Here is a 14,236-nt window from a genome sequence, read left to right as displayed (position 1 = left end):
TAGGTCATTTGGACTACTTCCACTAACCTAAGACCACTAACCTAAGTCACCTGTTCCTAGGAAGTGGACGTAAGTCTTTATTTAAACAATTAGAGGTAGTACCACCATCAACTGTGTTCGCCATCCTCTTGGAAAATCTGCACTAATTTTGCTCCAAAAACTTAGAGCACATTTTCCAAGAGAATAGCGAGTACACTTGATGGTGGTACTATCTCTAATTGTTTAAATAAAGACCTATATCCATAAGCAGGAAGAGGTGACTTAGGTTAGTGGAGGTAGCCCAATTTACCTATCTTCCCACCAAAAGCAGCCATCTTGAATGACGTCAATCGCGTCGTCAGCTGACGTTACAGCCGCCACCTTGGAGAACGGCAGTTTGGGGTTACACCCTACCTGGGGCGACGCTCTCCCTGGGGTTACCCTCTCCTTGCCCTACTAGTGAAGTGCTGTACTATCTTCTGCTTCTTCCTGATGCGTATGTTGTGGGCATTCGAATAGTAGAAGATGGCTACAGTCGTGTTCTCAGGTCTGCATGTGTACGTTCCTGGTTTAACAAACATTCAAGCACCCTACAGCACCTCGAGGTGGTCACGAGACAGTCCAATCTTAGTGCTGCTGACACTGCATGGTACTGCGTGGAACGGCAGGTGAGACACAGCGGTTGACATGACTGCACACTGGTGGCTCAATGGGATCCAATAACCAATACCATAACTGTAGATGTTGCCTGTTTGAAGAAACTTTCAATACTCTCTTGCTCGCCGAACTGCCGGTTTTTTGAGGATAGAGGCTATTATATCGTGATGTCATTGCGTGATCCTTCAAGTAAAAGCTGGCTTCAAGCTGACTGCCATACTATAACTTAATGACGTATGAAAACAATGGGAATCATACAGCTAGCTATTTGCATATCAAAAGTGTATTCAGACCTTTACATAGATTTCGACAGGTATAAAGCTCTCTTCCTCGGGAGAAGTAATAAGACGCCTTGCATATTGTCTGAAAAGAGACATCTAGTTATAAGGCCCAGTCAACAGTAAAATGATCAATACAAATGCTATGGCATTGCCATAAGACTTAATCATCACTATATCTAGGTAAAAGTTTGAATAAATTTCTCTTGTGCCACTGGTTGCCTGTGTCATTCCTATGACTCCCATAATTTTACAGTTGCCGACTAGTGCCATGTTCAAGATTTTAATGACGTGTATATAGCAGATGATACGCAATATTAGTACTACCTTGAGGTGCAGAATGTTGACCATAGGGTTGATTCTTTCCTATAATACGATGGTGGCACAGAAAGATTTCTTAGTGCTAAAGGCCTAAAAGCGATCGATATTCATCGTGAGATCTGCGGGGTTTACCGCATTTTTTCTCAGCTGAAAGCATTGATACGAATGCGAGTTGTTACGTATGTGTTATTTGAAGTTTACTAAGTGAGCGAGCTAAGTTTCCGTTACAGATAGCGTAGTTTCAGGACAGATTCAAAATCGTATCTGTAGGTGAAGTACGTTACAATTAACGTGCCGTCATTGAATTTCTCACTGCAGACAAAGAAGCTGTTAGGAATATTCACAAACACTTGTGCATTGTGTATGGAGCATCTGCTGTCGGTAGAAGTACAGTTAGTCGCAGGACGCGGAGGGTGAGGTCACCAGATGGCGATCGGGGAGACCATGCACCGCTGTCACACGTGCCATGTTTCAGCGGGCTGAGCTGGACGTCCACTTGTTCGGGGCATTGAAGGATGACATTCGCGGAAGACATTTTGAAGACGATGGGGACGTGATCGACACAGTGAAGCACTGCCTCCGTCACCAGGACGAGGAACGATCCGACAGGGCATACACGCCCTTGATTTGCACTGTAGGAAGGCCATAGAACGGAATGCAGATTACGTGGATAAATAGGGTGTATAGATAAAACACCGTTCCTTCATGTGTCTAATTCTCATTATGTTCGATAAAGAATTGTTGAAGAAAATAAAATGCGGTGAATTACTTCCTGGACAATGCTCGTAATTTAGCTGTTAGCGGTGTTTTTTGTTCACTTTTGAATTTATTTACAGATAAAACCGACATCAAGCTACGGCGGTATTGTTGTCATCTCTAATAACACGGTAATTTTATAGTTTTTTGACAAGGGTTGGGAAATAGCTATCTAAATTCAATTTGAGTAAAGCAATTAGTGTCAGTTTTATTGATCGGCACCGGTTTCAATCTTTGACGATCATCATCAGGCAATAGAGTGTCTCGTGTAGCAATATCCAGAGATAGTGAGCAGAGTGCTACGAATTCCAGAAGGCACATTCGTCGACAGTTCTGTGGCCACTGTCAACGGCAGAGGCAGCGCATTAGCTTGCTGTCTCCTTGTATCTGACCAATGTGTGGTTACTGACGGCCGGTTGGTCTCGGAAAATAGGGAAAGTAGGTGATATCGTACAGAACAAATTTACGGACAGGAGAATGTGATTAGGCGTACGGTGAGCAGTAACGGCTTCGAGTGGTGTACGAACCTTGGCACAGGGCAGGAGGCGATACAGTCGGCAGAGATTCGGCAGCTGAGCTGCCTGCCGAGCTGGCTGGCCTCTTCCCAGGTTAGGCGGCGGAGAGCCGCCAGGGCGCCGCCGCAGACCTCCCCCTCCCCCTCCCCCGCCGCCACGCCCACTCCCGCAGGGGGCGGCGGCGGTCCGTAGCTGGAGGCGCTGGCTGCCAGGCGGGCCACGGCCGGCGCGGCGACCGACGGCGGCTCCAGCGTCCCGCGAGTTCCGCTCAGCGTGTCGTCATCTGTGGAACGTCGTTCAGTCACCTCGACGGGTCTGCGCTCCGAACACTCGCACAGGCTGTCACTGGCGTCTTCTGCCTCCGTCTGTACTAGCAGGCGCCGAAAGTGGAACGCTAAGAGAGCACCAGTCCACGAAAGTCGACACTGCTTTCGCGAGCAAATGACCAGCACTTCAGGTGGCTGTCGGCACAGCGGCCACTGCTGTAGCTCCTCTTGACGAGGAAGCAGAGAGAGCTGCACAGACAGTACTCTGACCTGTGGGACACTACAGGACACCGTGTCGTCTTATCTGATGAGCAACCACTCCGAGTACAGCGTCGCAGGAGAAGCACCCGTGTGTCGTGGCTCCGAACAGAGTTGAGGGTGCGTTCGGCATTCTCCTCCTTGTCCGTTACCTGGCGTCATTGTACAGGCAGCCATTTGATAGTCGACAGGTAGCTAATAAATCGGATTTGAGACACTATGTTTCTGAGTCCGAGACCGTTCACTTTACATGTCTTCGAGGTCTCTGAGAGGTTACCTCTCCACAAAATGATTGTAGACCACATGTCACTTGTGCAGCTCTGCCCTACGTCGATAGCGATTGCATTGGACCGTTGGCCAGACTGCACTAGACCTCTCGGCACGGTGTCGTGTCCAGAGAGGGAATGAGATAGACGCATTGCGACAACTCGGGGGTGTCACCTCTGCTGACCTCCTCGTCAAGTGGAAGTAGGTGTGGGCAGCTTCTGAAACTCCAACGGGTGGTGCAGAGCACGGAACTCAGTGAGGATCGGTTTGGGAAGCAGGGTATAAATCACAAGTCCCCTCTCATCTGAAAAATGAAGAGTCTTCCTGCCACTGCTGCTTATTCCCACTATCAGTCAAACGCCAGCTACTGAATCTATCTCCATGTGTACTATGGAGGCAAGGCCAGCTAATAGTTCCACGTCTCGTGTCTTGTAAGCACGATACAGAGTCTGTGTCCCTATACACAACAGATCTCGACTACTTACTGGGTCCTCACGAGCCCTTTTTGTTGTTTGTTGTTGTTGTCTTCAGTCCTGGGACTGGTTTGATGCAGCTCTCCATGCTACTCTATCCTGTGCAAGTTTCTTCATCTCCCAGTACCTACTGCAACCTACATCCTTCTGAATCTGCTTAGTGTATTAATCTCTTGGTCTCCCTCTACGACTTTTACCCTCCACGCTGCCCTCCAGTGCTAAATTTGTGATCCCTTGATGCCTCAAAACATGTCCTACCAACCGATCCCTTCTTCTAGTCAAGTTGTGCCACAAACTTCTCTTTTCCCCAATCCTATTCAATACCTCCTCATTAGTTACGTGATCTATCCACCTTATCTTCAGCATTCTTCTGTAGCACCACATTTAGAAAGCTTCTATTCTCTTCCTGTCCAAACTACTTATGGTCCACGTTTCACTTCCATACATGGCCACACTCCAAACATATACTTTCAGAAACGACTTCCTGAGACATAAATATATTCGATGTTAACAAATTTCTCTTCTTCAGAAACGCTTTCCTTGCCATTGCCAGTCTACATTTTATATCATATCTACTTCGACAATCATCAGTTATTTTTCTTCCTAAATAGCAAAACTCCTTTACTACTTTAAGTGTCTCATTTCCTGATCTAATTCCCGCAGCATCACCCGACTTAATTCGACTACATTCCATTATCCTCGCTTTGCTTTTGTTGATGTTCATCTTATATCCTCCTTTCAAGACACTGTCCATTCCGTTCAACTGCTCTTCCAAGTCCTTTGCTGTCTCTGACAGAATTACAGTGTCATCGGCAAAGTTTTTACTTCTTCTCCATGAATTTTAATACCTACTCCGAATTTTTCTTTTGTTTCCTGTACTGCTTGCTTAATATGCAGATTGAATAACATCATGGAGAGGCTACAACCCTATCTCACTCCTTTCCCAAACACTGCTTCCCTTTCATGTCCCTCGACTCTTACGACTGCCATCTGGTTTCCGTACAAATAGTAAATAGCCTTTCGCTCCCTGTATTTTACCCATGCCACCTTCAGAATTTGAAAGAGAGTATTCCAGTCAATATTGTCAACAGCTTTCTCTAAGTGTACAAATGCTACGAATCATAGAGAAGTAGTAAGGTCAGTGTTGCCTCACGTGTTCCAACATTTCGACGGAATCCAAACTGATCCTCCCCGAGGTCCGCATCTACCAGTTTTTCCATTCGTCTGTAAAGAATTCGCGTTAGTATTTTGCAGCTGTGACTTATTAAACTGATAGTTCGGTAATTTTCACATCTGTCAGCACCTGCTTTCTTTGCGATTGGAATTGTTATATTCTTCTTGAAGTCTGAGGGTATTTCGCCTGTCTTATACATCTTACTCTCCAGCTGGGAGAGTTTTGTTATGACTGGCTCTCCCAAGGCCGTCAGTAGTTCTAATGGAATGTTGTCTACTCTGGGGGCATTGTTTCGACTCAGGTCTTTCAGCGCTCTGTCAAACTCTTCACGCAGTATCTTATCTCCCATTTCGTCTTCATCTACATCCTCTTCCATTTCCATAATATTGTCCTCAAGGACATCGCCCTTGAATAAACGTTCTGTATACTCCTTCCACCTTTCTGCCTTCCCTTCTTTGCTTAGAACTGGGTTGCCATCTGAGCTCTTGATATTCATACACGTGGTTCTCTTCTCTCCAAACGTCTCTTTAAGTTTCCTGTAGGCAGTATCTATCTTACCCCTCTTGAGATAAGCTTCTACATCCTTACATTTGTCCTCTAGCCATCCCTGCTTAGCCATTTTGCACTTCCTGTCGATCTCATTTTTGACACGTTTGTATTCCTTTTTGCCTGCTTCATTTACTGCATTTTTATATTTTCTCCTTTCATCAATTAAATTCAATAGTTCTTCTGTTACCCAAGGATTTCTAGCAACCCTCGTCTTTTTACCTACTTTATCCTCTGCTGCCTTCACTACTTCATCCCTCAGAGCTACCCATTCTTCTTCCACTGTGTTTCTTTCCCCCATTCCTGTCAATTGTTACCTTATGCTCTCCTTGAAACTCTGTACAACCTCTTGTTCTTTCAGCTTATCCAGATCCCATGTACTTAAATTCCCACCTTTTTGCAGTTTCTTCAGTTTTAATGTACATATCATAACCAATAGATTGTGGACAGAGACCACATCTGCCAGTGGACATGTCCTACAATTTAAAACCTGATTCCTAAATCTCTGTCTTACCATTATATAATTTATCTGATACCTTTTAGTATCTCCAGGATTCTTCCATGTATACAACCTTTTTTTATGATTCTAGTTCCAAGTGTTAGCTATGATTATGTTATACTCTGTGCAAAATTCTACCAGATGGCTTCCTCTTTCATTTCTTAGCCCCAATCCATAATCACCTACTATTTTTCCTTCTCTCCCTTTTTCCTACTGACGAATGCCAGTCACCCATGACTATTAAGTTTTCGTCTCCCTTCACCACCTGAATAATTACTTTTATCTCATCATACATTTCCTCAATTTCTTCATCATCTGCAGAGGTAGTTGGCATATAAACTTGTACTACTGTAGCAGGCATGGGCTTCGAATAGGTTGCTGCCCCTCTTCAGGAACTACATGTTTGTCTGGCCTCTCAACAGATACCCCTCCGTTGTGGTTGCACCTACGGTACGGCCATCTGTATCTCTGAGGCATGCAAGTCTCCCCACCAACGGTCTCCCCACCATGGTTCATGGGGTGGAGCCCTTTTTATACGGCTCATATGCGTCACAGAGAGGAATCTAGAACATTCTATGAGGCACAAGGCGAGGCTAGTCACGTATTCAGTGTACTTTCATACACAGAAGTGTGGTGGGGAAATTTCCCCCTGCATGACCTGGCACTGCAGGCACTGCTAGGCACATAGCCGTGTTTGTTCCCTGGCGCCAGTTGGTTGGCGCTGGCCATTATCACTTCTCAAATATTGAGGCAATGCTTTCACCCCGAGGCTGGCTCGTACCAGCTCCAGTGGAATAATTCTCAAGTGTTCTGCTTCATATGATTTGCTGGATTTAGATTCGCAACACTGGTCACTGGGTGCAGAGACTAAGTTCGTGCACAGAGCTGAAGCAGCACAGAATGACGTGACAATGTCTATCAGCCACCTGAGGTTTAGCTCGACTCCTGATCGGATTACTGCCACCGTTGATTGTTCTGGTGGTCGAATTATGTACTAAATTTCCCTGTATACCCCCTATCACCTAGAAATGTTATCACCCTTTCTGTCTACTCTACTGTATAACCACTATAAGTCAAATTTCGTTACTTCCTGTTCTTTGTGTGCTGCAATGGTATTAAATTGCTACACAGTAGCTTGGCGAGCACTGTAAAGTGCTTGGCAGAGGATGCTTTCCATTGTACTAGCTATACTTGGTCTTTTGACCTTCCATTAATGTATTATGCACAGTAAGAATGACTTCCCAAATACTATGCATCTGCACAATACTGTCGTCGTGGTCTCTAAGGCAGCAATACATAGGTTAATCCCAGATTCCTCACCTAATATTGATTCTTGATACTTTGTAGGCTTTCACAGGCTAGCTGACTTCTCTCTCCTGTCAATATCGCTCTAGCAACTTTCCTGGCAACCTCTTTTGAGACTCAAACAACTCGCAGCAGTCCTTTTGTTGCCTCTTTGTAAACATTCTATATCACCTCTTATTGCTGTCTAGTGTGCACCCCATATATTTCGGGGGTATTCTAGTATGATTCATACAACCATTTTGTAAGAAAGCTCCCATATAGAATGACTGCATTTTCTTACTATTCTACCAATGAAGTGTAGTCTACCACCAGTTCCTCCTTGACTAAGCCTACATCATTGACCCATTCCATATCTCCACAAGCTGTCACACACAAGTACTTCTGTGAAAACACTCGTTTCAGACAGTGAAGACCACTGTCTTATACTTCTGATCATTTAAAACTAGTTGTCAATGTTTGCATCAATTTGAAATCGTATCAAAATGTGGCTGGGTATTTAAGCAGCTTTTTTAAATAGCACTTCATTATAGATAACTGCACTGTGTAAGGTTCCTATTGATATTGTTTGCTAATTAATTTATAACATGAACAGTAACAGTGCCAAAACACTTCCCATGATCCTCCACTACACTCTATGCTCCCTATCTCAATCCAGTCGCAAATTTCATTCAGTACCACATAGGATAATTCTCTATTTATTAAATGCTTGTGCACAGTTATTGAAATTCTGTCCAAAAGTTAATAAATATTGGCAACTTGTCTGAAAAGCTCTGTTTCAGTTTCACATAACCTGTGTCTTCCAGACTGAATTTGGCATAGAAGAGGAAACTCTGTTTGAGGAATGTGGACTTGTCATTATGGTAAGCATCAAATATCAGAGTCTCAGACAGACAGTTCGAATACTCACTACTGTCACTGAATAGGATAACAGAGAGCTGGGACAGTTGATACATAAAAAACTGTAGTCATAAGTCATTGTCTTCGGTTCTGAACTTTAATCAGAACTTTTCATGTTTTCATTATTTACTTTATCATATCTTTTAATAATTTGAGGAATTTTACCTCAAATTCCTTTCTCAAGAAGTAAAATCATATCATAATTATGCAATAAATCTAATTGAACTTAAGTCATTTTTAACATAAAATGAATCGAGTTTATAAAATGATTCGAAAATATTTGCTAAAATTAAAACATCAGATTAGAAGTATTATCTTAATTAATTGAAATATGTGATTTCTTTTACAATTTTTGAATATCTGTTAACTGAAAATGAACATTTATTTTCCCTTTTCCAAAAATTTTGTCTAATTCTAATCCAATTTTGGTATGCTTATTAACTCCTTCTGCTTCATGTTCTAAAGGATATAATGCTGATTTTATTGAATAAAGGAAACGATTTGATCTTTGTTTCTCACATTAACTACAACTTTTTTAACTTGAATTACTTTTGATACATTGATATAAGATGAAACTAAATTGGATTGTGTCTATTAACATTTAATTCTAAATTATCTGTATAAAATAAAAACCAGCCAGATATCTTTTTATTTCTTCAATGTCAGTGAATAGTTTATTCATTGATTTTTATAATAATCTAATTCAGTTCTTCTTAATAATACTTGATTAGATGTTTTAACATTAAATTGTTGTATTTCATCTTGTATTTTTTATTTGCTATAAGACTTCATATTAATTTTAATTGTTCTTCTTTGAATTGAAATATTCTTTAATTTTGTGATTATTTCTTCTATTCTTTGATTAAAAAGTTCTTCTGATTCCATAGTATTATGAGCATTATTACTTGTATTAGTTATTATTCTTGATGCAAGAGCAGAAGCTTTTCTATAAATCTGTTAAGTTGATTTGAAAAAAATCATCATTGTCTAGAAATTTAAAATCTGATAAATTTTATTGGCAACTTTATTGTTTAAATTTTTATATTTATCTACTAAAAGTTTTGAAAACAATTCTCAATTACATTATCATTATTAATATTTTTCTCAGGTCTATTGAGAAATAGATTAATTGTTTATTTTTAAGATCAGAATAATTTCTTAAATTTTTGTCTTTACAGGTCTTTGAAGTTGACTTAAAGACATTTTTACTCAAATCGTTACCATTAACTTTAACTTCAGTTCCTTTAATAAGATCAATTAATCCACATTTTTTAAATTTATAATAATTCCTCAATTTTTCTGTTTTAGCAACTGATTTGAGCTCTTTTAAAGTTTAAGATTTTAGTTCGCTCTTCTTTATTTCTCTGTTCATTTCTTTCCTATTAAAATAATAAATTAAGTAAAACAAATTTTACATCTGAGTAACCATTGTCTGCCTGCTTAGCCGGGTGGTAATGTGCTTGCCTCCCATGCTAGTGGGCCCAGGTTCGATGCCTGGCTGGGTTGGAAATTTCCTCCACTCGGGGACTAGGTGTTGTGTTGTCCTCATCATCATTTCATCCTCATCACCAGTCACCAACATGCAAGTTGCCCAATGTGGCATCAAGTGAAATACAGCTTGTACTTGGTACAGCTTGTACTGATTCTTGGTGAATAATCTCTCTAAGCAGACATGGCTAAGCAGACATGGCTAGAGGACAAATGTAAGGATGTAGAGGCTTATCTCTCTAGGGGTAAGACAGATACATCCTGCAGGAAAATTAAGAGACCTTTGGAGAAAAGAGAACCACTTGCATGAATATCAAGAGCTCAGATGAGAACCCAGTTCTAAGCAAAGAAGGGAAAGCAGAAAGGTGGGAGCAGTATATAGAGGGTCTATACAAGGGCGATGTACTTGAAGACAATATTATGGAAATGGAAGTGGAATGTTATAGAAACGCAAGAGGATGTAGATGAAGATGACATGGGAGATATGATACTGTGTGAAGAGTTTGATAGAGCACTGATAGAGCTGAGTCGAAACAAGGTCCCAGGAGTAGACAAAATTCCATTAGAACTACTGACAGCCTTGGGAGAACCATTCCTGACAAAACTCTACCATCTGCTGAGTAAGATATATGAGACAGGCGAAATACCCTCAGACTCCAAGAAGAATATAATAAGGCCAATCTCAAGGAAAGCAGGTGTTTACAAATGTGAAGATTACCGAAGTATCAGTTTAAGAAGACACAGCTGCAAAATACTAACGCGAATTCTTTACAGACGAATAGAAAAGCTAGTAGAAGCTGACCTCGGAGAAGATCAGTTTGGATTCCGTAGAAATATTGGAACACGTGGGGCAACACTGACCCTACGACTTATCTTAGAAGAAAGATTAAGGAAAGGCAAACCTACGTTTCTAGCATTTGTAGACTTAGAGAAAGTTTTGACAATGTTGAGTGGAATACTCTCTTTCAAATTCTGAAGGTGGCAGGGGTAAAATACAGGGAGCGAAAGGCTATTTACAATTTGTACAGAAATCAGATGGCAGTTATAAGAGTCGAGGGACTTGAAAGGGAAGCAGTGGTTGGGAAGGGAGTGAGACAGGGTTGTAGCCTGTGTATTGAGCAAGCAGTAAAGGAAACAAAAGAAAAATTCGGAGGAGGTATTAAAATGCATGGAGAATAAATAAAAACTCTAAGGTTCGCCGATGACACTGTAATTCTGTCAGGGACAGCAAAGGACTTGAAAGAGCAATTGAACGGCAAGGACAGTGTCTTGAAAGGAGGATGTAAGATGAACATCAACAAAAGCAAAACGAGGATAATTGAATGTAGTCGAATTAAGTCGGGTGATGCTGAGGGAATTAGATTGGGAAATGAGACACTTAAAGTAGTAAAGGAGTTCTGCTATTTGGGGAGAATAAAAAACTGATGATGGTCGAAGTATAGAGGATATAAAATGTAGACTGGCAATGGCAAGGAAAGCGTTTCTGAAGAAGAGAAATTTGTTAACATATAGTATAGATTTAACTGTCAGGAAGTCATTTCTGAAAGTATTTGTATGGAGTGTAGCCATGTATGGAAGTGAAACATGGACCATAACTAGTGTGGACAAGAAGAGAATAGAAGTTTTTGAAATGTGGTGCTACAGAAGAATGCTGAAGATTAGATGGGTAGATCATATAACTAATGAGGAGGTATAGAATAGGATTGGGGAGTAGAGAAGTTTGTGGCACAACTTGACAAGAAGAAGGGATCGGTTGGTAGGACATGTTCTGAGGCATCAAGGGATCACCAATTTAGTATTGGAGGGAAGCGTAGAGGGTAACAATCGTAGAGGGAGACCAAGAGATGAATACACGAAACAGATTCAGAAGCATGTAGGTTGCATTAGGTACTGTGAGATGGAGAAGCTTGCACAGGATAGAGTAGCATGGAGATCTGCATCAAACCAGTCTCAGAACTGAAGACCACAACAACAACAACAACATTTTCTTAAATTGCATCCTACTCTTCATCAATAATACATTGTCTGTATTTACATCTGCTCCTGGGTACGCCATACAAGCCAATATCTGATTTCAGAATCACTGTCTGACCATGATGTAATATAAATGAACTCTTCCCATAGCACATGGCCGTTTCCAAGTATAACTCCTTTTCTTGTAGTTCTTGAACAGAGTATTCGCTATTACTAGTTGAAATTTATTACAGAACTCAGTCATTTTACTCTCTCATTCAATGTGGCGAGCCCCAATTCTCCGGTGACCTTTCCTTCTACTCATTGAAGATTACCGGATCGGAATAACGCCACAGTTGTGGTCCAAGACTGAAGGACTTTACTTGACAATTTCTGCAACAAAAAGAAAGTATTGTAATGTAGATTTGAAACTGTAGTTACGGCCGTTTAGTGCGCCTTCTGAAGGTGTTATCCCACCTGTATGACTGGGTTCAGGCAAAGTCTCTCCTCTCCTAGCGAGCCACGGCCCACACTCCAGGCTTGCTGTGACCACCGCACCGAAAAACTCGCCACGTTGGCTGCTCGCGTTCTCCAGCCGTGGGGACACACTCCCAACACAGCCTGGAATCTCTGTAAGTTGCTCTTCGACAAAACACACGGCTTTCTAAAATGAAGGTAGAGATGGCAGACGGCTGGAACCATTTCATGCGTAGCTGTACAACGGTAAAGACTGTAGAACACATAAGAGAAAGTTAAAAACGGTATATAGTTAAGAGGGTATGATTGCAACATCTAAGAGGTAATCCGTTTGAGTTCTTCGTTTACAACACCATCCTGTTCCCTCAAACTACCGACGCCGTCAGCAAAAGTTGTCACTGTCCGAAAGGTTCCTCATTCAATAGCTGCGCGTCCTGTGCCTTCAGTGGCTCAGTGAAGACACAGATAAGAGTTTAAACAGTCATTCGTCGATTGTTTCTCGTACGAGATCATTTTATCTGCATTTTCAAAGCATTGTTATGGTACAGAGAACTTTTCAAGTAGTTTCTATAGCACGCATACAGTGTGACAGTTATTGAACGTTCAAACTGCACTGGCGACCACATCGATGTACTGTGGAGACCTCACGCCCCACGTGTTGAGCAATTCGGCGGTACGTCCACCCGGCCTCCCGCATGCCCACTATATGCCCTCGCTCAAAGTCCGTCAACTGCACATACGGTTCACGTCCACGCTGTCGCGGCATGCTACCAGAGTTAAAGACTGCGATGGAGCTCCGTATGCCACGGCAAACTGGCTGACACTGACGGCGGCGGTGCACAAATGCTGCGCAGCTAGCGCCATTCGACGGCCAACACCACGGTTCCGGGTGTGTCCGCTGTGCCGTGCGTGTGATCATTGCTTGTACAGCCCTCTCGCAATGTCCGGAGCAAGTATGGTGGGTCTGACACACCGGTGTCAATGTGTTCTTTTTTTCATTTCCAGGAGTGTATATATTTAGGCTAGGATAAGTCCAGCCTCAGTGAAAATGAAGATGAAAGAGTTTGCGAGCGACCAGACAAGTCAGCCACACATTTAGGGATTAGTAGGCTAGGTATTTCCGCCGAAGCATTATTATCAATTGTATCACGACACAGCTAACATGAGTCTCAGATAGGACACAGACAATAATACGTACTGAGGTACACATGCATGTAGCACATGAGAAATGTTTCTATAGTGTTTACATGTTTGAGCAGCAAAGTCCATAATAAGCTACGAGTAAATTAAAGTAACAGGATTTGCTTCGCTATTTTTTTCTGTTATCGCGATCTATAGTATCTTCAGTTCTCTCAAAAGACCTGTAGATCTTGTTTGAATGTCTAATTCAGTTATCGAATGAAATGAAAATAAAACCTGAAGTATAAAATGAGAACTATTCTCAAATCATTTCCATTTTCAATCCATAGACGTAAGATAGAGGTGCGTCGAGGGCCGGTATAAACTTGAGCGCTGACTTTGATGAGTCACGCCCGATGCCTAATGGCAATATACGAGTATTAACAGGTGGTGCGAGAGCGCACTGACCGATGAGTCAAGATTAGGAACACTAGCCACACGAGGAAACAATTCAAATGAACGCCCTGTAGTCAGCACAGGATCAACAGAGAATCTGTAAATAGTATTGTATTATTTCCAAACAACATTGTGTATATTGTGAAACTATGTAACATATATTTATGAATTTTATACAAGACACTTAGGTGCTGCTGAGTATGAATTACGAGATAGTAAACGATATATATAGAAGACCTAGTGCTAGTATAAGTAAAAAGAAAAGTGTCAGTATTATTAGGTAAAAGCGGATGCCACTGAACCCATATTAAATAAAGTAAAAAAATAAAATGTGAGTGTTGTTAGGTAAAAGTTGGCGGCAGTGGCTGATATTAGATGAAAAATATGTTTTGTGTAAAGCTGGAGGGCACTGCGCCGATAACATATATTGTTTATTTCCTATGATATATAGACATCAACAAGTGTAGTGAATGTTTATGAGGAGATTTAATTGCCAAGGTGCTGAATAGCAAGACTACAGAAAATTTAAAGAATAGCTCAACGCTGAAGATC

The 14,236-nt window shown here is 41.6% G+C and overlaps 1 protein-coding gene across 1 annotated transcript in view; it reads right to left on the bottom strand.

Moving 5' to 3' along the window:
* LOC126295011 (uncharacterized) overlaps nucleotides 1-14,236 on the bottom strand; it is a 133,202-nt gene that overhangs the window by 106,783 nt on the left and 12,183 nt on the right. The window contains exon 4 of the mRNA XM_049987264.1: nucleotides 2,519-2,789. Coding sequence (XP_049843221.1) covers nucleotides 2,519-2,789 — 271 coding nt within the window. The remainder of the gene's footprint in view (nucleotides 1-2,518; nucleotides 2,790-14,236) is intronic.

Source organism: Schistocerca gregaria, chromosome 11 (assembly GCF_023897955.1).
Source record: "Schistocerca gregaria isolate iqSchGreg1 chromosome 11, iqSchGreg1.2, whole genome shotgun sequence".
Taxonomy (NCBI): domain Eukaryota; kingdom Metazoa; phylum Arthropoda; class Insecta; order Orthoptera; family Acrididae; genus Schistocerca; species Schistocerca gregaria.
The sequence above is the reverse complement of the archived record's forward strand: the minus strand, read 5'-3'. Positions and strand labels throughout refer to the sequence as shown.